Source organism: Diadema antillarum, unplaced genomic scaffold (assembly GCF_040938485.1).
Source record: "Diadema antillarum isolate AM-2024a unplaced genomic scaffold, OU_Dant_1.0 scf00000095, whole genome shotgun sequence".
NCBI lineage: Eukaryota > Metazoa > Echinodermata > Echinoidea > Diadematoida > Diadematidae > Diadema > Diadema antillarum.
This window is the reverse complement of record NW_027270984.1, coordinates 199,970-221,323: the sequence shown is the minus strand read 5'-3', so window position 1 is coordinate 221,323 and position 21,354 is coordinate 199,970. Positions and strand designations below refer to the sequence as shown.

The following is a 21,354-nucleotide window of genomic DNA, read 5'->3' as shown; positions in this document are numbered from 1 at the left end:
CAAACTTATTTCATGAACCGGTACAATGCAGATGGATATTACTGACATCACTACATTTGGGCTAAAAAAATCCATTATTATCTCCTAGTATATTTCACTTTTGAGTCTCTGGATAATTTGGTATGTCTATAAAAAAAGAGAATTGTATTAAAAAAAAAATACATACACGTTGTATTACCCTTACAAAAATATATATTTTTCCATCTAGCAATCATCAAAAACCCAAGGATGTAGCACCTGATCCATCAAAAAGAAAGAAAAAAATCCTCAATAGAAATCAAGAATTCATGTGCCATTGTATCTTGACATGATTCAGAAAGAGCAATTTGATTAAAAATCTTATATTAAACAGCATTACCGTTTTTAATGGTGGACTACATTAGAATTTCCACTGGAGAAATATTGCTCTCATACCAACTGTCATCTCAAAATATGAAAGAGAAGAGAAGGGGAGGTCTGAAGAGGTAATTCATGTTGTAAAACATTAAAAAGATGCTTAGCATTACGCTCTCACCATTACATAGGGTAAAATTTTATGTTTCACATTTTTGTACTTTTTCCTTTTAGGAGTGTGTCACGTTTCATCTGCCTCCTGCTCCTGTTTTAACTTATTCCTGAGATGTTCGTTGATGGTTGCGAAAGGATTCGCCTTGAATGCGGAGTGTTTCAGGACCTCCTGGAATCGGGCTGTCTCTTCCATCCTAAGCAGGAAATGAAAATGCTGACATTTTAGTTCTCGGACTGTACTATCAATTCATGGAGGTCACATGGCCAAAACATGAAAAATTTATGCATTATAGATTCTCACTGATACTAGCCATTTTTTCTTTGCAACTTATCAAGCACTGACGTTACATTTTTGCCTGTAACCTTGCAGATTAAAACATACTACAGTTAGGGATCCCAGTGAAAGAAATGTACCTGTATGTAGATAATGCAGTCTTCAGAAGATTTTATAATTTTCATTTTTTGCTGGATGTTTTTTTTTTTTTTTTAAACAAACTAGACTATTGAAGTTCGACATTTTGAACTAGACTGCATATTTGGGAAGAACCTACTCCAGTTGACATGACAGACTCTATCAGAATAAAACGATGGTTCTGGCAGTGATGACTATGACAGCATAAGTACCTGCATGGCCCTCTTTATATTTCTGGTTGTTGTCTTTTTTTAAACACTTAACTTTCAAGAGCACAGCACTGCAAGTATAACAGGACAGGGAGAGAGAACAGACAAAGGGAAAAAAAAGGAACACTAATGAAATAAGCTACAGCTTTGAATCAAAGTGTACACTAAAAAAAAAAAAAAAAAATGACTGTTATTTGACAATTTAATGACTTACATGAGATTTTGCTTGTGTTTTACTTTCAGCGTAGACCTAGGTTTCTTCTGAGGTTGGTTATCCCTGAAAAAGTAAACATGAACAGCATGATTTGGAAATCCTAACATAATACAGTATATGTTTTATGTGGAAGTAGGATGGTTTTCATACTGCAAAACATGATACATTCGTGGCACAAAATTTTCGCGAATTGGAGCCGACGGCCTTTTTCATGGCATGAAATTTTTGTGAATTGCCACTGGCCTTCAATGCATATAGTGTAAATAAGAAATTTCGCGAATCTTAGCACTCACGAAATTCGTGAAATTAAAATGCATGTGAATATTCCTTGTTTTACAGTACACTTGTATTTTCATGAATTTTGTTTTAATTTATTCAGCTTTGACTTCACCTAATTCAATATGTTGCTGCAATTCTGGAATCTTTGGAGGAGGTACAAGTGTAGTCATGCTAGCTCTTTCTCTCTCTCACACACACACAAACACACATACACGGTGGACATCCACAAGTTTCTCTGATACCACACCAGGGAACTTGATCGGACTTCACATTTCACTCTACAGTCTACCCTCTAATCTACCATCCTGCAGCAACACCAATTCCACCCCCTTGTCCGCTGAAGAAACATGGAAGTGGCACTAGGAAGTTGCGCTGAAGGCCTTTTTTCTCTTTTCTTGCTTGTTAGCTGGTAAAACCCAGATGTGGCATCACAAATATAAACAGCCCCCCATCCCACTTCTAAAAACATGGATGTGTTTCCGCTCACTTTCTCTTTTCCCCATCCCAAAACAGACTACACATATGTCAGATACAGACAGACAGACACATCCACATCCATACACACATTCACACACTGTTCAGCCCATAGAGATATATACTAAGAACACTAGAGGGCGGACTCCGTAAAATCCCTGTGACCGATAGGAGGCGTTCGCCATTTTGGTCCGGGCAAATTTCGACTAGCGACCGTACCGATAACGTACAGCGCTAGCGGAGCGCAGGGAGATCGACGACGGGATGCAACGGCAGTAGGCTAGCATCTAGACTATGCCAAGGTCTCCATCGGAGTTTGGAAATTGAAAGTGTTCTTAAATTCGTAAATTCTACTTAAAGTAGCATAGATCTATGCTGCAAAATGCCTGAATCATGTGCTGCTTTTGGATGTAGAAACAGGAGAAAAGAAGGGGAGCAGAGTTTCCTTTCACAAGTAACTAAAATGACATTCATAGTGTGTGTTAAACAGATTGATTCAAGACCAAAAAAAAAAAAGAAAAGAAAAGAAAAGGTCTTGCAAAATTCCTCAGGGGGCACTCCGCCCTCCCTCAGCCATTCTCGATCTAGTGCTATTAGATAGCTAATACAATACATAACTATATGCAAGGTCGGCGGAAGGGGAGGGGGCATTTGCCCTCTTTCCCCAAAAAACAAACAAACAAACTCCACTTTTTAAGTTTAAAAAGTGCTCTTTTCTATTAAAGTGCCCTATTTGGTCCTTGAGCTCCCCCCCCCAAAAAAAAAAAAAAAAAAATTGTTCCTCCACCCTTTGCTATAGGCCTACCAGCAGTTAATTTTACTATGGTGATAATGTGAGAAAAGCTAGAATACGTAATATATGCCTGGTGACAGGTGACATATTATCCTCCGGCATTGATATCTTTCTGAAAATAGAGTTAGCATCATGGGTCGATTGGGCTTTTGGTTCAAGGCAGGGCGAGGATTAGGATTAGGGTTAGGTGTTATGATTTGGGTTAGGGTTTATGCACCTCCCTGGTTTATGTAAGCTTCAACATTAGCATTTTGAGCTTGAACATTCTATGTCATGGAACCAATATGCCTACACTTACTTATAAAAATGATTCATTTCATTTCCACCAAAAAAAAAAAATAAAAAAAAAAAAAATCGGAAATACAATGAAACACTCGTATTATACACAGATGTCAGGACTATAGAATGCAGTCCCCTCATACAGAAAAAATATAATTGCAAAAAAAAAAATCACAAGGGGCACCCTGCTGTCTGGAGACCAAGAAAACCCTTTGTATTGCATGGACCATGGTCGTGTTGGTCGGCTTGAAAGTATATATTACCTCGTGGAGAATGAGGTAAAAATTTGTTTAATTTTCATTTTCTTTACCACTCATAATAAGAGATTGCTAGCAACTTAAATTTTTTAGTTGTTTCCTTCTCTCATCTCCGACCCCCTCATACATCTTGCTGAAAGACAAGTAGGGCCTATATGAATTACACTATGTACGTGTCCACCACTACTGCACTGCCCGGACGCGATACTTTTTGCCCGGACAAAGATGGCGCGCGGCCCCTTCTACTCGGCACACGAGCACTGCGTACGCGCCACACGCAGTCCGCGCTCTAGTATATTATTAGTATACATCTCTATGGTTCAGCCACATCAGTTTTCTTGGTATATCACAAAAGGGATCTCCTTACTTGATCATATGCATTCTCAACTTCATAAACTTTCGTCCAAGTCAGCATGGTGAATTATGTTAAGGAAACTAATTCCATCCTTGATATGAAGACCACGCCTGTTTGTACTGAGCATCATGTCTAATGCTTACTTTGACTGAACTCTCTGTTGGGTGTAGTCTGGCCCTATCCTCAGGATCTCCGACAGTTCCGGAAGAGCATCTTGCAAAGGGTGCAAGTCCCCGACCACAGGCGCGCCAGCGCGGCGCTTTGCGTCCTTCTCTCTTCGCTGGGCGGTCTTTATTGTGTCAATTTCTGCAGGGAGTAAATCAAATACAGTCAAACTTGCTTTTAAAAGTCGACCTCGCATAAGTCAAATAATCACCTAAAGAGTCAAAGGTCTTTTAAAGTCTTTTTCTCTTTATATTCTATTCATTTTAATCCCTCCTAGGTCAAATTTCCCCTAAGATGAAGCAATTACTTCAGTCCAAACAGATTCAACTTGGTAATATGCAAGATTGACTTTAATAAATTTTAAAGTAAAGTGACATAGCACTCTCTAGCAGGTCTCATTTGCAAATCACACAAAAACATCTTCAAACGGAAACATACACATATAATATATTGTAGTTGTACAATCTCTCCATACCAATCTGACAAAATGTACATGTACATGGATCTGTCAGCTTTTTCTTCCCTCATCAAAGGCAGCCCTATGTACAGCTCACACATTTTCAAAGACTCTGCAGAAATAATACACTGACATAATGTTTAATTCCTGTTAAGCCCATTGTTACAAAATCCAGCAACTGCATATGGCTGAAGTTACAGACGGTAGATAGATTTCAAGAGCATTTGAAATGGCTAGTCAATATTAATACAGGTACAGAAAGCTGAACCATACCCATTCATTACAAAGAGAAATATATATGCCCATATGATATCTACACAAAGAGAGAGAGAGAGAGAGAGAGAGAGAGATGGAAAAACAAAACAGTATCTTTTTTTCTTAACATGAAAACCCGTGCAATGAATAAGATACCCACACATCAGAAGATGCATAATACAACTGTGCCAAGAGAAAATTGGGATTCCTATCACTCACTTTCCAGCCATCTGTCATGTCTCATTCTCCTCTTCTCTACTTTGGTCATCTGTTTGCCTGACTTAATACTCTTTTTGGAGACAAACGTCATATGATCCTCATCGTCATCATGCTGAGCAAAGTTCTGTTGGAGGGTTTGTGGCTCACTACCAGAATCATTGAAAAGTCCCTTGGTAGGAAACAACACAGCCGGTTGAAGCGACCCCTGCATTAAAATGAATGGAAAAAAAAAAATAAAAGCTGAATGCCATTCATTGAAGTGTATTATGTACATGGCTTCCCTTTCAATACTCAATTTCACTATTCTGTCATCTGCTTGTTGATAAAGCATGCAAAAAACACAAGATTCAGTTTGTCCACAGTTTACAACACTAACAGGAAAAAATCAAATTTCTTCACTCAAAACTTACCTCTATATTAACTAATTTGTGCTCTAGTACTTCTGACTTGTCTTTCCTATGGTGTGTTTATCAACAAAAAGTAATTTTGAAACACATTTATAGCTCAGACCTGCCCACCCACTCCAACCACTGCCAACTTCACATCTCCGTTCCTTGGGTCAAACTGCGCAGTGACAAGGCCTGCCTCCCAATCGACTAATGACAGAGTTGATCATGTTGATATTAAAATGCAACAACTCGAGAAATGCAATTCGACGCAATTCGACGCGACAGGCATGTTTTGATAGCTACTTGGTCAAGTGGGTATTGAAAAATGTTTCAAACATGGAAAAGTTGATAAATGCGCAGCCTTAGAACAATACCAAGAGTCAGCGTAGATATAGACTGCACTCCTACTAAAACTAGATGTAGATCTACAGCTAGTAGAACTAAAGACACGTTAAGTGTTATTCATACCAGCTCTGCTCTTCAATTAATGAAATCTGGTCACTCACTTTTAAGTCCAACAGTACACAGGAGGAGCAACCGGGACTGCTTTACCTGGCATGGGGTTTTCTCTTTTTCTGCCTACTGACTGCCTTATACAGAATGAAAATGAAATGAAATGATTGTGAAAATCGTGCATGTACTGACACACATTCAAAGAAAACAAATATTTGTAGACTATGCAGCATTCAGGACTAGCATCATGCCATGCCCATGGGCATGGGCCATGCCATTACCCGTCCCATGCCATGGCCATGGGCATGGCCATCCGCTGCGCGCTGGCGCTGCCTAGATGCATATGTTGTAAACCGGGTTAATGATGACGCTGACGATGCCAGTCTCCATGAGTTGAAATTGCAATGATTTATTGAGCAAATCAAACAGTCTCAGTCTGCCGATACATGTATAAACTCCGCATTATCCTCAGCTACATGTCGAATACAGAGTGAATAACAGATACAGGCCTATTAACTATTCAACATAGCAGAGCTCGTAGAGAATACATTTGTATGTCCATTCTCTCCTAAGTGAAAGTGAAGAATCAAGAATCAATCAAATCTGCGTCATTATATTCACATGAAAAATAAAAGTTGCGTTGTGCCCATGCCAACCACACGCACACTGCGCCATTGGCATGGACACAACGCGCCTCAACGCATTGACGCAACAATAACATACCGCATATTTCCATTTACCACAAACTTCCCCGCGATTATATAACACAACCATGTGTTATATAATCCCAATTACATCATATTATTTTCATACCATTACACACAATAATACATAACGAAAAATTCCCCGCTCTTCACATCAAATCATTACACTTTACAGCAATTCCACACAGAGCGGATTAACAGTAGATAATTACAAAAATATGTTTCAGGAAAGCGTGTGTTCCCCGCTTTTCCAGTCAACTATACAAACGCGGAAATACTACAAAATCGAACATTATTTTTGAAATCTGCCAAAAGCTGAAACTCTTGAACCTTCCAAATTTACAGTAAATCATACAAATTCAGATACATGGCATAAAGGTTCGGGCCAAGAGAATAACACATCAATACGTCATCTTCAGTTCCGCTTCAATGTAAAGCTCAGTTGTTCCACATTGTCAGTTATGTACAGATTCTCCGAGAAAAATGGTCTATATAAGCCCAGAATAACGTCAAACGTGCCGCAACAGAACATGTTCTGCGTCGTATATAAAACCATACATTAATGTCTGTATCAATTAAGATTTATATCGAGGCACAACATAGACAGGTCTCTTAATACACTATGCAAATTGTACATACAACACGACAACTTCCCCGCGATTATATCATACGACCCGTATGATGATAATCTATTTTCTAAGAGTAATATTTCTCAATTACTCAATATAACACATATCAGGAAATGCAACAGTTAAAACAAAGTGAAGTCACGGAATGTTAGAATTCACTAATAACAAATATGAGCTTCCCCGCTTTAGCAAGCGAATGATAAAGATAACTTCCCCGCTTTATGTGTCATATCGTCACAGTCGACAATTTGCTCATTGACAAAACTTCACACAAATTAAGGGATCATTCAAAGCATGAATTTTTGACCTGTTATTCTCATTATCAAAAGTTTCTGACTCACTGAACAACCACTAATATTGTCAGAATGCCATATTGTTCAGCTGCCAACAAAACAATTAAAACAATAGCTATTATAGTTCCTTCGTTTTTCCACGTAATAGTGATTTCAAATACTTTCATATCACTATTCCAATATCTCATTAAAAACTTCTTATCGATCACATATCAATTAAAACTACCATATTATATTGATAATCATTTCTCGCATTGATATTGCATCTCTTAAATGCGCATAGTTCCTAAGTCCATTGCTACTTGAGATGGTACACAAGTTTCAGCTGCAGTCATAAACGTATACACTGTGAGCGAATCAACTCACAACAAATTCCATGAACGGACGAATTTCTAACCTGCAGCAACCAAGCTTTCATGAAAATTCGGTCTCCAATTGGACTCCCAGGGCCCCCATACTGTTCCTTGAACATGACATCCATGCTTCCACATGTTACAGTTAGATATGCATGCCTCCCTTGTTGTTACATTATTGACAACAATGTCACCATGAGAAATATTCTCCCCTTTTGGAATTGACCGCTCCTTTGGCGCTAAGTGAGTACTCAGTGGCTGCACTTTTGCATGCTTTTGAACATCCTGACCTTCATGTGATAATTCGGGACCCCTCTCGGTACCCTCTCCCACAGGTTTTGCAATTAGAAGCACCCCAGCATCTAAATCCTTTGCATCAACCTGTTCATCACATGACTCACGTCCATGTCCCCCAGCATCAATTTCTGCACCACCCTCATCTACATCAACGCAACCCAGAATCTGCGATCCCCCATCCAAAAGAGTAGATATGACATCCTCCTTCTCCTGTCCAGCTGTATCTGACATGTCTGAGGAAAGATCTAGCTGCTGAGCAACCGGGTCAGTGAACACTCCTTGTGTTCCAGTATCAGCACTCCCAGTTTTCAGCCCATCTCCCTCAAGCATACAGTCTTCACGGAGAACTAACAATGCTTCTCTCCTAAGCACTTCAAATCGGTCTCCCCTATTTCTCATGTGCAAACGCCTTAACAAAATTCGTTCTCTCTCCGTACTCAGTCGCCACGTCTGCACTCAAGCATTGCCGCGCCGCCGCGCCTGGCGACACTCACGCCAGTAATCGCTCGCATTTCAGCATTCGCATGGGTCGTTTGACATCGCATTTAAATCCATGATTTTAGATATGATGCCTCAAACCGATTTTGCTCAAATTTCGTGAGTAACTAGGAAACTTGTGAAGCTTTTATGGACATAATCAAGCGAATTGCCGCAGTCCTTTCATTTTCGCGTTGCATTGCAAAAAAGCGTGGAGACTCCTTATAAGGGGTGCCCCGGGGGTTACTTATAAGGGGGACGGGGTTACTTATAAGGGGGACGGGTTACTTATAAGGAGGGGCCCCCCTTGTGAGTGGGTTTCCCGAACTGATTTACCACACATAAAACGTCCTCGCTTTGATCAAATGTATTGCTGACTTACCGTATCCATACTGTCCGCATGATGATGTCCAGTGGCGTTTTCCTCAGTTCTCACAGCCGGCGGGTGAAGTTTCTTTCTCTGTCGCTTTATTTTACCCATATTGAACTTTAACAGATTTTGTACCAGCGATGTCCCACTCGCGAGCATGCACGCACTTGTTCCGAGTCTATCCGTGATTCACTAAATAATTCACTACCAGTACACACACGTGTAGGTGTGTAATGTGTAGAGTGAATGGATGCCGTTTGTAAACACACATGCCTCCCACTTGTTTTGCTGCAAATTGTCAAAAGATGGCGCTCTTCTACTGCGAGAAATTCGAGCTTGCTTCTTTACTGTCTGACTGTGTGATGTTACCGAAGACAGAACACCCCTGTGCAATCTCTTTTGTGTCTATACTCATGTGTTACTTTACTTTGCTTTACTTTATCTTACTTTTCTTCACTTTAATTTGCTTTACTTTACTTTATCTTACTTTACTTTACTTTACTTGGTTTTCCTCTGCTTTCCTTTAATTTACTTACTTTACTTTAATTTCACCAGGGAGTTCAGATGAGAGAAAAACATCACCTCCCTGATTCCATGATGATTAAAAGAAAAATGCCTGTCCATTGATTGATCAAAACTTGTGTTTGTATACGTAGGCCTGTATAAATCATATTTAACACATTATCTGTTGGTAGAGCATCTGCAGGTAAAACAGCATCATTGCAGGTTTATAATGGACCTAGTAATCTACTGCTTAATTCAAATTATTTAGCAGAATGTGAAGAGTTTGTCCGCAAAAACTGGTAATTCTATTTTTGAAGATTTTGAAGTATGGTCTCTGTCATGAAATACAAAATAATACCTTTTAAATGATATATTGGTCACTATAATCCATAAAGGTACATTTTCGAAGTTATGGGCCAAAGAAGCAAAAAATTTTCTTATTATTCTCTTTATTTTTCTTGACCTTTAATTGCAAATATCTCCATTTGGCAAATATGGACTTATCGCGGTTTTTGCTAACAAACTCTTCATATGCTCGTAAAATATTTGAATCACACGAATACCCATTTCTCAAACGAGTTGTACACTTTTTTTCAACATGGTACGATAATGTATGAAAAAGAAATAGATCACCACGTATGAAATTCCACGATAATATTAAGTCCTGCTAGCGCCTTTTTTTTTTCCGTGATCAAGCGAGAGATTATCTCATGATTATTCATTATGCGCAGCCGCAAATGCACAGATTCATAAACATACTTGCAATTCGAAAACTTCCACTAACCAACATCTTGAGGAGATGATTTGATCCATGCTATGGAATGATATTAACTCATTTCTAAATGTAGTTTAAACATTTTTTATTTTTTATTTATTTTTTTTTTTTTGTGCAAAAGACACACACCATGAGACTAGAGGTACATGTGTACATTTTTTATGTCACACACACGGTTCACACCGGTACCGGTACTTCGACTCCCTTTTACGGAATTGGGATTGCATCAAATTGTAAGAACTAGAATCAAGAACTAGAATAGATCAGGGAGGTGGGACCTCTCACCTCCCTGAATAGATAGACCCAGTCTGTTTACCACCGTTGTTTCTGACTCAGTATCCGTTACATATTATTTTATGCACCTGCTCTAACCCCTACGGATACGGCAATCTCATGTGGAATGACCAATCACAGTGCACGATAAGAAAATAGCTTCCGCCCTGAAGTATTCGACCAATGAGGTCTCTCCTTACATCTTGCAATTGACGATATCATAGGGTTCAAAATGGCGGAATACATTGCGCTTTTACCCCAGCCAGTGTTTTGAAGAGATAGACAGTAACTCACTCTGTGGAATGCTCAAATTTTTAATGTGTGATTAGTATTTCATCTTTGCATTGCTACCAAGAGTCAACGCGATGGTTATTCAAGAACCTGTTCAGGTATGTACAACAGTAGATCTTAAATCCATGGTCATGGACCAATCGTAATATTTTCAGTCGAACGCGAACAGAGCAGTGCAGTGCAGAGGCACCGGATAATACCCGTGTGCCACATCTATGCTATAGATGCACAGTGAATGGCCGTAACGTACGGTATGGGTAGCGTGTAGCTAGCCCGGTAACTCCCGGTAGGTAGCGAAATATATCAGTGGGTAGTGCTCAGGACAGTAAAAGAAAAGTTTCTCTATCTAAGCTATGACTCAATCATGGCAATGTTGAGAAGTTGGTCGAGAAGATAGTAAATTTTAACTCGGCAATGCTGAAGAATAGAGCCTCTCGTCTACAAGTCTGAGCCTAAAAGGGATTCTAGCATTAAATTTACATTGGAATGATAGGGGTCGTAGGAGGAATAAGTTGTTGAATGTTGGGTAAAGTTGTTGTCATTGACATTGTTGATGCCAATGTCAAATGACCAATGTCAATGATGGAGTGAATTTAACCAGCCAAGACTTGAGGCCTGATTTGTTCAAAAGATGTAGAGAATAGAGATGGTGCGGTGTTCTGTGACTTGAATAAATGAAATGTTCTTGAAGGAGGACGGTTGCAGTTGTAGAAATGTAGTGATTTTCCAGACATCCAGCCAACATGGCCAAGCAGCAGTGATCATTATGACAATAGCAATATCATACATTATCAACAATACAAATACCAGCAAGAATAGCGAGAACAGAGGCAGACAAACGTGAATGTCTGGGTGCATTTGACTTCAAATTTTACACAATTTCCTAACTACACGCAGCCACTGTCGTGAAGCGACAGCGGCTGCACGTCTATTCCTTCGCAGACATTGTTATTTTTCAGCGGTGGGTGTACACTGTACGTTTCCTTCATGAATATCTTTATTAATCGTGGAAAACTAAAATATAAGGAATCACCGTAATCTATGATAATCATTCAATTGATAATCGGTATGCAATTTTTTGTTTACATCTAAAACTCACCGAAATCCGTGGCTAAAGTCAGGTCTGTGAACGTCCGTATTGCTTCACTCCTCATCTGCGTGTTATTTGAATGGCATTCACTCTCGTATACTACAATGTAGGTAGTCGGGGCGGAAGTGATGAGCTAGTCGGGCGACCTATAAAAAGGTCAAATCATTACGCGCGGATACGAGTGCTGTAGCTTTACGTACGTAACGCCTAAAACGCACGGGCACACGGGCGTACGTAAAACGCAACCACTTCAGGTTGCGCATGCGTGGTAGATTGTTGATTTTGTGAAGCTCTCGAAGGAAAAGATGCTACCGCACAATCTACTCCAAAAAATCCAACAGTAAGGTCTGGATACCAACAAAACGCCGAATTCAACTCAACCATCAGGAAAATATGCCGTAGGTAAGTGGTAAAAATGATCTTACTCTTAAAATCAAACAAAATAAAAGGCATTTTATGTGATTTTGCCGTCAATAGTGACGGTCGTTTACAACGTTTGAACACTAATACATGTCAGACCGCTGTGCTTCACACAGCGGTCTGGTCAGGCTAACAATTTCCATGGCTCCATGACTGACAGACACCATCCATGACCATGTCCATGCAATTTTCGTTAACCCCACCCACCAGCACCGTTGCGTTGCGGCGTTGTGTTACTGCAATGTAATGTTTACTCAGTAAATTCATGACAGTGGGAATCCACAGATTAAGCAAGGGACAGGGCAGCAACACACACACAGTTCTGGCCGCCAGTCAATGCAGTTTTGAAAGAATGTAGAACTCTATCTAACAGATATATTACTTTACACTACAGTTACAGTGTAGAATCTATCAACAAGTGGGAAAGAACAGCTGAACCAAGGCCACCAATTGCATCAAACATGCACGAAATATTAGTCATCAAACGTCAAATTCTACAATGTTCATGCAGATTCGAACAACAGCACAATTCATGGCATGGGAAATGCCTATTTTTTTTATCATCAAAATTCAGTGTCGTTGCTTTGTAATTGACAATATTCAAAATAAATTCACATTTAAGAAGCTACAACTACTGTACATTTTAGTCGCAGATGAAATACTACACAACTTTTAACAAGAGTACAATTGTAAATATGCATAAAATTTTTGGCTATGTACTTGGTACTTTATTGAAATCAATATTCCTGTTGTATGTGACAATGTACTGTATTATGATATTCACCTTAGGAAAAGATCCGATATGTTGTTATACAAATCTACAATGTACATTGTACAATGTTTATTGATTGTGAAAAAATATATTGTTATTGTACAAATTTGATGCAGTTTATCCCCCCCCCATTCAATTATATTTCTTAATTTGCTTGGATACGTGTAGAGCTGCATTCATAAGCTCCCAGTTTTAACCTCACAACGGCTGTTTTTGATATTTTGTATTTTTAGGTTACAGACTAAAAACTGGTACATAATGTATTCAGCTTCAGCTCTCTGTGGTGTCCCTACAGACTTCCAATACAATTTTAGCGTACTGAAATACACTGTAACATGTACATTGCCAAGTGTATATAATGCAAAGATAACTTCCTTTTTTTTTTAATGTTCAGCAATGATTGTCAGGGTATGCTGGCTGCTGTAATGCGTCTGGACTGTTTTCCTTGTTAGGCTTTGCAAACTGTAGTCTTATAATGTTAGTTATTGCGTGGTTGTCATTTTTTTTTATTCCTCTCTTGCTCTCTCTCTCTCTCTTTCTCTGTCCCTCTCTAGTCACTCCGGCTGTGAGAATGAAGGAGAAAACAAAAATTAATAGCAGTAGCAACCTACCAAGGGAAAATTGTTATCCTGACAATTCAGCACAGTGGCTAGTGGCTGGCCAATTTCAGTAGATGATGCATGTACAATGTATGCTGCAATTGTACATCAGTTTAGATGTTCAGTACATACATTGTACATTCATAAACAAAAGAAAAGAAGTCTGGATGGCAGAGTATAAACACTACGTGTTAGGGATGCAGGGTGGTCCACGAGGGGTTTTAGCATGTCGCTGCAACATGCTAAAATTCGTGTGCAACATCCTAAAAAGCCAGCAACATGCTCTGCAACATCCTCAAGAATTTGCAACAAGCTCAAAGTAAAAGTATTCAAAAATGTGCAAAACATGTGCATAACATAAGAAACATCAAACTACCAGGTACTTTAGATATTTGTGTGCAAAACATGAGAGAGAACATTGAATGTAAGCAGCAAAATATTGCGTACTACAGTACGCGCAATAGAAAACGCCCGACGAAAGTGCGTCCAAATTTCGTCCCAACGCTTTTTCGTTGTTGATTTCGTCGGGGACGTTTTCAACGCTTTTTGCGTCCAGACTTCATGGACGGATTTTGGACGAATTCAACGAATTCAACGAAATCCCCGAACGCTTTTCCGAAGCTGTGGACGCATTCAACGCTTTCAGCGCTTTCAACGCTTTCAACCCTTTACACGCGATCACACACACACAGGAAAGTTAGCTCTAATCGCGAATTGCTAGCTCTTCTTTCGTCGAAGTTCTCTAGGTTTCCCGTCCATTTCTCTCATTTTCTCTCTTTTGCTTTCGTATCATTGTATCCCTTTCTTTTCAGAGTACAATCATACTTTAGAGAGTATTTTTTCTCATTTTTATTAAGTGATTACCGTGTTTGCCACAATTTGGGGTGAGTTTTTGTTCGAGTGTTTGTTGAGTTTTTCGATTGAACGATGTGTCGATTATCTTCGTGTGTGCGAGAATATCGTACCCACTCGTTTGTTTCCGTGTAAGTATTTTTACCGTAAAGTGTCTTCATCGTTCGTCTTCACGCATCGGGTTTCACCCTAGTTTTCCTCATCGTAGTTTTCCACATCCATTTTTTTTTTCCGGTGCAAGATACTCTGTGTATTTTCTGCTACGGTAAAATGCCATCATTTTGTGTATTCATCGTAGTTTTCCACCTCCATTTCATTTTTGTGTGCAAGATGTGTAGCTAGGTCTGCGATGTCTGAATCGTTTACAGATGTGTTTTGTGAGAGTATTAACCACGATGATTTTGAGGATTTTGAGGGTTTCGCGGTGGATGAGATCGACTGGAATGATAGTGATAATGATAATGAATCTACACTATCTAGTGGTGTTGATATAAGAGCTCTTATGATGATGCAATTTATTTCGTGTGACCGACCATCATGACGTTGGCGATGACGCGTACGAAACGAGTAGCCTATACATGTACAATGTAGGCCTGTAATGATCTAAGACGAGAGTGACACTGACGACATGGCCTGGCCCTGGGGGCTGTTTTAGTGTTGCCTGCTGAGTAGGTGTTCCATTCTATCCTTTCAGTTATCTTTCTATCACTTTCTTCTTTTGACCCTGGATGGAAAAAAACCCCTATCTTGCCATGTAAAGACAGAACACATACCATCATGAAATATCATGACATTACTAAAGTAATAAAAGAAATAAGTAAGCGATGAAAATTCTTGTTTGTAAAATCATAAATCAAAGGTGATTTCATATGAACCAGCTCTTTGAAACGTATTTAATTTGCCTATTGATACTTGCTTTGCAAGTATACATTTTCTCTCCCATGGACTTTGTGTCCCCCCTTTTTTTATGTGCTTTAATGATTATTCTAATTTGTTTTGTCAATATCATCATTATTGCTGTATTAATATTACCATACTTTGATATGGTTAATTGCATTTGTTGATTGACTCTAACTTTCATTTTGTTGCCTCCTCTTGGTACTTGTACAGATCCTTTCTAGGGCTTGCTGTTTGCTCACCCCCCCCCCCCCCCTTTGCTGTTGCTATTTCACTCTTTACCTTTCTTTGTCTCTCTGTTGTTCCTTATCTTGTTTGATGTTGCCTCCATATTCATCCTTTTCCTTCAATGGTTGCCCCCTGGCCCTCACGACCATTACTAACCTTCCCCTGCCTTTTGTCTGTCCATCCTCCTGCTCTAATCCCCTCCCTTTACCTGTTGGGCTCCTTGCCCATGACATCCTACCCTCTCCTTTTGTTTTCTTTGTTCCTTGTCCCTTGCCTGTTCCTGACTGTTCTTGTTGTGTGAAGTCGCTTTACATGTGTGTGGTTGCTTTTTCTGCCTATTTGCCATTTTGCTTCTGACGAAGATTCTGCTATGATCGAAAACTTAGGTCCCTTTTGACTCTATCCTAAAAACATTCATGTACACTCCCAAAACTTGCTGGGCTAGTAATGAAAACTTCCATTATCTAGCAGAGGAGAGGGAATGCTTTCATTTTCTCAAGAGAGCTTTTGTGTGAGAGAATGCAAAACTTGATTGAGTGTTGCCAAGTTGTTTTCAAACTTCTTCATTTTATTTGATCTTAAGCATAATCACTTTCGTAAGTACATGTACAGTATTACGATTTCTTCTCCCCTGACTGTAATCGGAAAGTTTGCCATAAGGACGATCGCTAATGTGTTTGGATGTGCCGATATGCGAAACACGTGGTTCAAAAGAATGCACCATGTGCTACTTACAGTTGTACTGCCTTAAAGGTTACTGCAAGTTGAATGGATCGAATGCGCCATAGGCTTAGTTACGGTAAACAGTTTACGTTCGATGCGAATAATTATTACGTCTTTCAGGATCGAGGAATAATACACACAAAACATGCAAACAAACAAATCCACGAACGAGTGTTGATAACCAAAATTCATATGAAAAGTAATAGGCAGTTTTGATGAGCGTGAAATTTTATTGTCATGATTTTGCCGTTTAATCGGGTGGTGGCTGCATCACATAGGACATCTCAGTGAATTTGTCTAGGCATATGAGACTTTTCATATAAATCTGTGATTGCATTTTTGAGTGATTAATCAATTCCTTTTTACAGTTCGGGAACCAGAACATCAGAACATCTTCGATCGATATACTACACCAAATGCGCGCATTCTTTCGTCTGGCACCTGGGGTCTGGCACGCACCTGGTTTTGTGGAAATTTCCACAAAGGGAGAGGGTGGGGTTTTTCCAATCCCAAGAGACCGCATTATACACAAGAAGACAATCTCGTCGCTTCTATCATTTTCCGTCACTCGTGTTTTCCCCTTATTCTTTGCTAATAATGAACATTTCGATTGAACTTAACGATGGTTGTTCACACGTGGTTCCTTTTGTTGTGAGGTGTAGGTATTTTCTTTTTTTATCATTCTTGGGAGGGGAAAGAAGAGTAAAAGAGGGAAAACTTATTTAAATAAACGAAGGGCACGTACGCTCAGCATCCACAGCAAGCCGTCTTTTACATCAGCATCGTTGATTATCATCACTTGCACTATCATCAGGCATCACTCGGATAATTTTGTCCTTTTTTTTATAAACATTTAGAAACACGATCACCATCACTCGAGATAAACACGTAACAGTGGCAGATCCAGAGGGGGCGCATGAGGCGCACGCCCCCTTTATTTATCGTGGAAAAAAAAAAATAGAAGTGAAACCCGGAAGTGGCACCAGAAATATTAGTTGCGCCCCTCCCCCCTCCTGTACAGAATTCCTGGATCCGCCCATGCCTGTACGAAAATAAATGTCAACAGACAAAGTATCAACAACCTCCCTGACAACCACATAAACATTACCACAGAGCACACCGAAGCGGCTGGCATCAAACACCCTTCGAAATACTGCAGCAAAGCGCGAAATCGCCGTTACGAAAATGCATGTATATATACACAGTGCGAGGCAATTGAAAGATTACCTTTAAATATTTCAGAATATGAAAGGAACAAATAAAGTGATATGAAACGAAAGAAATCGTACACCAAACGAAAGGTATAACGACCTCCAATAGGCCCTTAGCCGCAGCATATTAATAAACATGACGTATAAGCACACGGAATATGCGTGTTTCGGATTCCTCCCTTCTATATTTCTTTCCTGAACTATTCCCAATGCCCGAATAAAATAATGACTAGTTTGTTACACTGATTTCTTCTTCTGAGGTAAGGAAGTTCGTTCGTCCGAAAACAAAAGGATTGACACTCCGAAGGTTTGCTAATCGGGCAATGCCCCCCCCCAAAAAAAAACAAAACAAACAAAACAAAACAAAAAAAAAACAGCCCACAAAATGCTCGTTAATCAAAACATTGGTTAATAATGTTAAAGACGATAATAATAATAATAATAAAAATAATGATAATAATAATAATAATAATAATAATAATAATAATAATAATAATAATATAACAATAGACAGAAATAAAACAATATATGGCCCCCTATAGCAGTTACCCGCAGCATGATTACATTTTCGAATCAACAAACATGGATAGGCACAAGGAATATGCGTGTTTCGGATTCGAAATAACGCCGTAACCATCGGAATAGCGCACCCGTTTTCTTTTTTTCGGAATAATGAACACCACGGAAATGAATAAATGATTTCAAACTAAGAATCCATCGTAATTCTTGCCTTAAAGATTTTCCTCCCTTCTATATTTTATTCCTGAACTATTCCCAATGCCCGAATAAAATAATGACTTAATAGTTTGTTACTCTGAAACATGGTGTTGTGAGTTAAGGAAGTTCGTTTATCCAAAAACGAAAGGATTGACACTCCGAAGGTTTGCTATACCCATCGAACAATGGGGGAAACAAAATAATAGTAATACATTTTATTTTCACACTAGGTACGAACATCTACAAGGTGTAGGGAATTTGCGTGTCCCACGGAACATTTTATCACTTTCGCATCAGCGAACTTTACGTGCATTGGGTACTACAAAAATGCCTCCCCCCCAAAAAAAAAATGTATATATAATTACACCAACGCTTGAGCATAACAACAAACAAGCAATCAAACAAACAAATAAACAACTTAAAATTTAATCTCATAGCTGCTTTGAATATTTCACGTTCCGTCTGCATGACTGTATATATACTTCTTTTCAGAATTATCTCTCGCTTCCCGCTTCACAACTAGGAAATAAACGATGTCAAACTACAGGTATATAAGAATTAAACTTATTGTCTTACTCTGAATATAAAATTCATTATTTCAAAAGTTCGTTTATCCTTGAATACAACAGGCTCGATTTTTATACAGTACTCCGAAGGTTTGCTAATCCGACAATAACGCACCTATCCAATCACAAACATTCGTGCATTTTCGAATTATGAATCATAATTTGACTATCACATTTACGAACATCTATTTTTCGTGTAGGGAAGTCGCGTGTATCTGAATGTTTCATTTTCGTCCTAATGAACCTTATGGGTGCATGGGTACAACGAACATGAACCTCAAACCCCCCCCCCCCCAAAAAAAAATAAAAATAAAAAAAGAAAGAAAGAAAGAGTCAAGTCAAACTAAGAATCAGTCTGAATTAGTCGCTTTGAACATTCCACGTACCGTCTGAATTATCTCTCTGTCCAATAAAGAAATAAACGATATCAAACTAAGAATTAAAGGACAAGTTCACCTTCGTAAACATAAGGATTAAGAGAATGTAGCAATATTAGTAGAACACATCACTGAAATTTTGAGGAAAATCAGACAATCCGTTCAAAAGTTATGAATTTTTGAAGTTTTTGTGCAGTACCCGCTGGATGAGAAGACTACTGCAGTGTATGAATAACTTAGATGTCACATGCGTACAACAATATAAGGAAAATATAAAGAGAATTTCACAAAATTCCATCTTTTGAAAAAAGTACACATTCCCCTGCCTCGTTACCGACAAATGTTATGGGTAATATTATTCCCCCTGCCTTTAAAAAGAGGCAAGTCAAGTGCTCTTTTATTATGCGAAAAAAGTGAAAATATGTTGAATTTTCTTTTACATTTTCTTTATACTGTTGTACGCATATGACTCACAAGCTGTAGTAGTCTCCTCATCCAGCGGTTCCAACACAAAAATTTAAAAAATTCATAACTTTTGCATCGATTGTCCAATTTTCCTCAAACTTTCACTGATGTGCTCTACTAATATTGTTGCATTTTCTCAATCCTTATGTTTATGAAGGTGAACTTGTCCTTTAAACTTATTGTCTTGTTTTGAATATTATTTTTTTTTTTTGCTTTTCTGGGGCCCGTTGCATAAAACTTACCATTGAATTTCAATAGTAACTACCGTCAGCATCAATGATTATAAAATTTACCGCTGATTTAAGACTTACCGCATAGAAAGGAGCGGTAAGTCCAGCGGTAAGGGTTTTATGCAACAGGGCCCTGATTCAATAAAAAAACGGGCAATGTAACGCGCAATTGCTGAAGAAAGAAAATATATTTAATGACCAAATAACGGCGAACAAATCCTTCTAATTTCTTTTTTCCTCTTTTTGGGGGTTAATTTTCTTTCTATACTCAAATGGATTTTACGTACACGCAATTTTAGTGAAACCATTTTCTTTTTGGTCGGCATTCTACGATAAGGTTCCTGTGGGTTCCTGTGGGTTCACCCTCGCCAAAATTGCGTGATTTCTCTTAAATACTATGAACCCGAATGATCTCTGATTGGTAATTTAGTCTATTTCATGATCAACAGTTGTTTATTTTCTGCTTGTAAAAAAAAAAAAACAACACGTGAACAATTAGTAGGCCTTATACTGGGTCTTGTCATGTATCGTACATCTCTGTTTCGTTCAGCCGAGCGAGCCATGCCATGGCAATTGCGACGCACATACGGCGCACTCGCCTTTCCCACACGTGCACATTCCCTGGTTACATGCAGCCCGCATACCAACATGTGATGTATCAGGTGACTTACAAATGCAGTGAAAATCTGCTAACGGTGCCGTACTTACAGCTAGGGTAAGGGACACTAAAACTTTTACAAATTGCTTCAATGAAAACGGCATCGATGTATGTATACATGTTACCATTCTTAATAGTATTATGTGAATCAGGTGAATTCCACGCCTGTCTACTGTTCTCATTCCCGACCGCTGTGCTACTACTAGTACTTGTTGAGTCTAATCTTGCAGTGATTCTTGCCGGCTAGCGGCTGTGGATGTGGCCACTACACACACACGTGTGTACTGTATTCCATGTGCGCCTTGGATCACGGACGCTTTTAAAGGTAGGGGATACCTTTTACAGACCTCCCAAAATGCAGCAAAACATTAAATATGAACCTCGGTGGACTTGTTTAGGCCACTGCTGAGAAATTTGGAAGTCAACAGTTATCTACAATTTGAATAATGCACAAAACTCAACTACTCAGTAGTTCTGTGTGTCAGCCACACTTAAGCCTTTTTGTTGCAGTCTTCTGTATTTTTTTATCTATAAACACAAATCTAAAAGTATAAGAGCTGATGTAATAACATATAGAGTGTGTGGCAAGAATGTATATAGAAATGTTTGTAAGTTTTGATGAACTTTCTTCACAAAATATACATGATGGACACACATGCAGTACATGGGTCTGCAAAGGTAGCCTAGTAATGTACTGGAATTTACGGCGAGCCCCGAAAAAAATTCAATTCAAAATCTAACGGTCAAAAAAAGTGTACTAAATGTTACCTTCCACTTTCAATACTTTATGGGAGTTTCTAAAATGATACTCTCTTCAACATACCACTGTATTTATACAACTCTTCATTTAAGGCATGCAAATGGGA

The 21,354-nt window shown here is 38.9% G+C and overlaps 2 protein-coding genes across 2 annotated transcripts in view; one reads left to right on the top strand and one right to left on the bottom strand.

Moving 5' to 3' along the window:
* Positions 1-574: 574 nt before the first annotated feature.
* Positions 575-4,966, bottom strand: LOC139718489 (ribosome biogenesis protein SLX9 homolog). The gene is made up of 3 exons (XM_071629962.1): positions 4,876-4,966; positions 3,923-4,085; positions 575-701 (listed from the first exon to the last, which is right to left on the bottom strand). Exons 1-3 carry the CDS (start codon positions 4,964-4,966, stop codon positions 575-577), a joined length of 381 nt encoding a protein of 126 aa, XP_071486063.1.
* A 5,646-nt stretch (positions 4,967-10,612) lies between these two features.
* LOC139718488 (cell division cycle protein 27 homolog) overlaps positions 10,613-21,354 on the top strand; it is a 33,888-nt gene continuing 23,146 nt past the window's right edge. Inside the window, exon 1 of the mRNA XM_071629961.1 lies at positions 10,613-10,781. Coding sequence (XP_071486062.1) covers positions 10,758-10,781 — 24 coding nt within the window. The 5' untranslated portion in view covers positions 10,613-10,757. The remainder of the gene's footprint in view (positions 10,782-21,354) is intronic.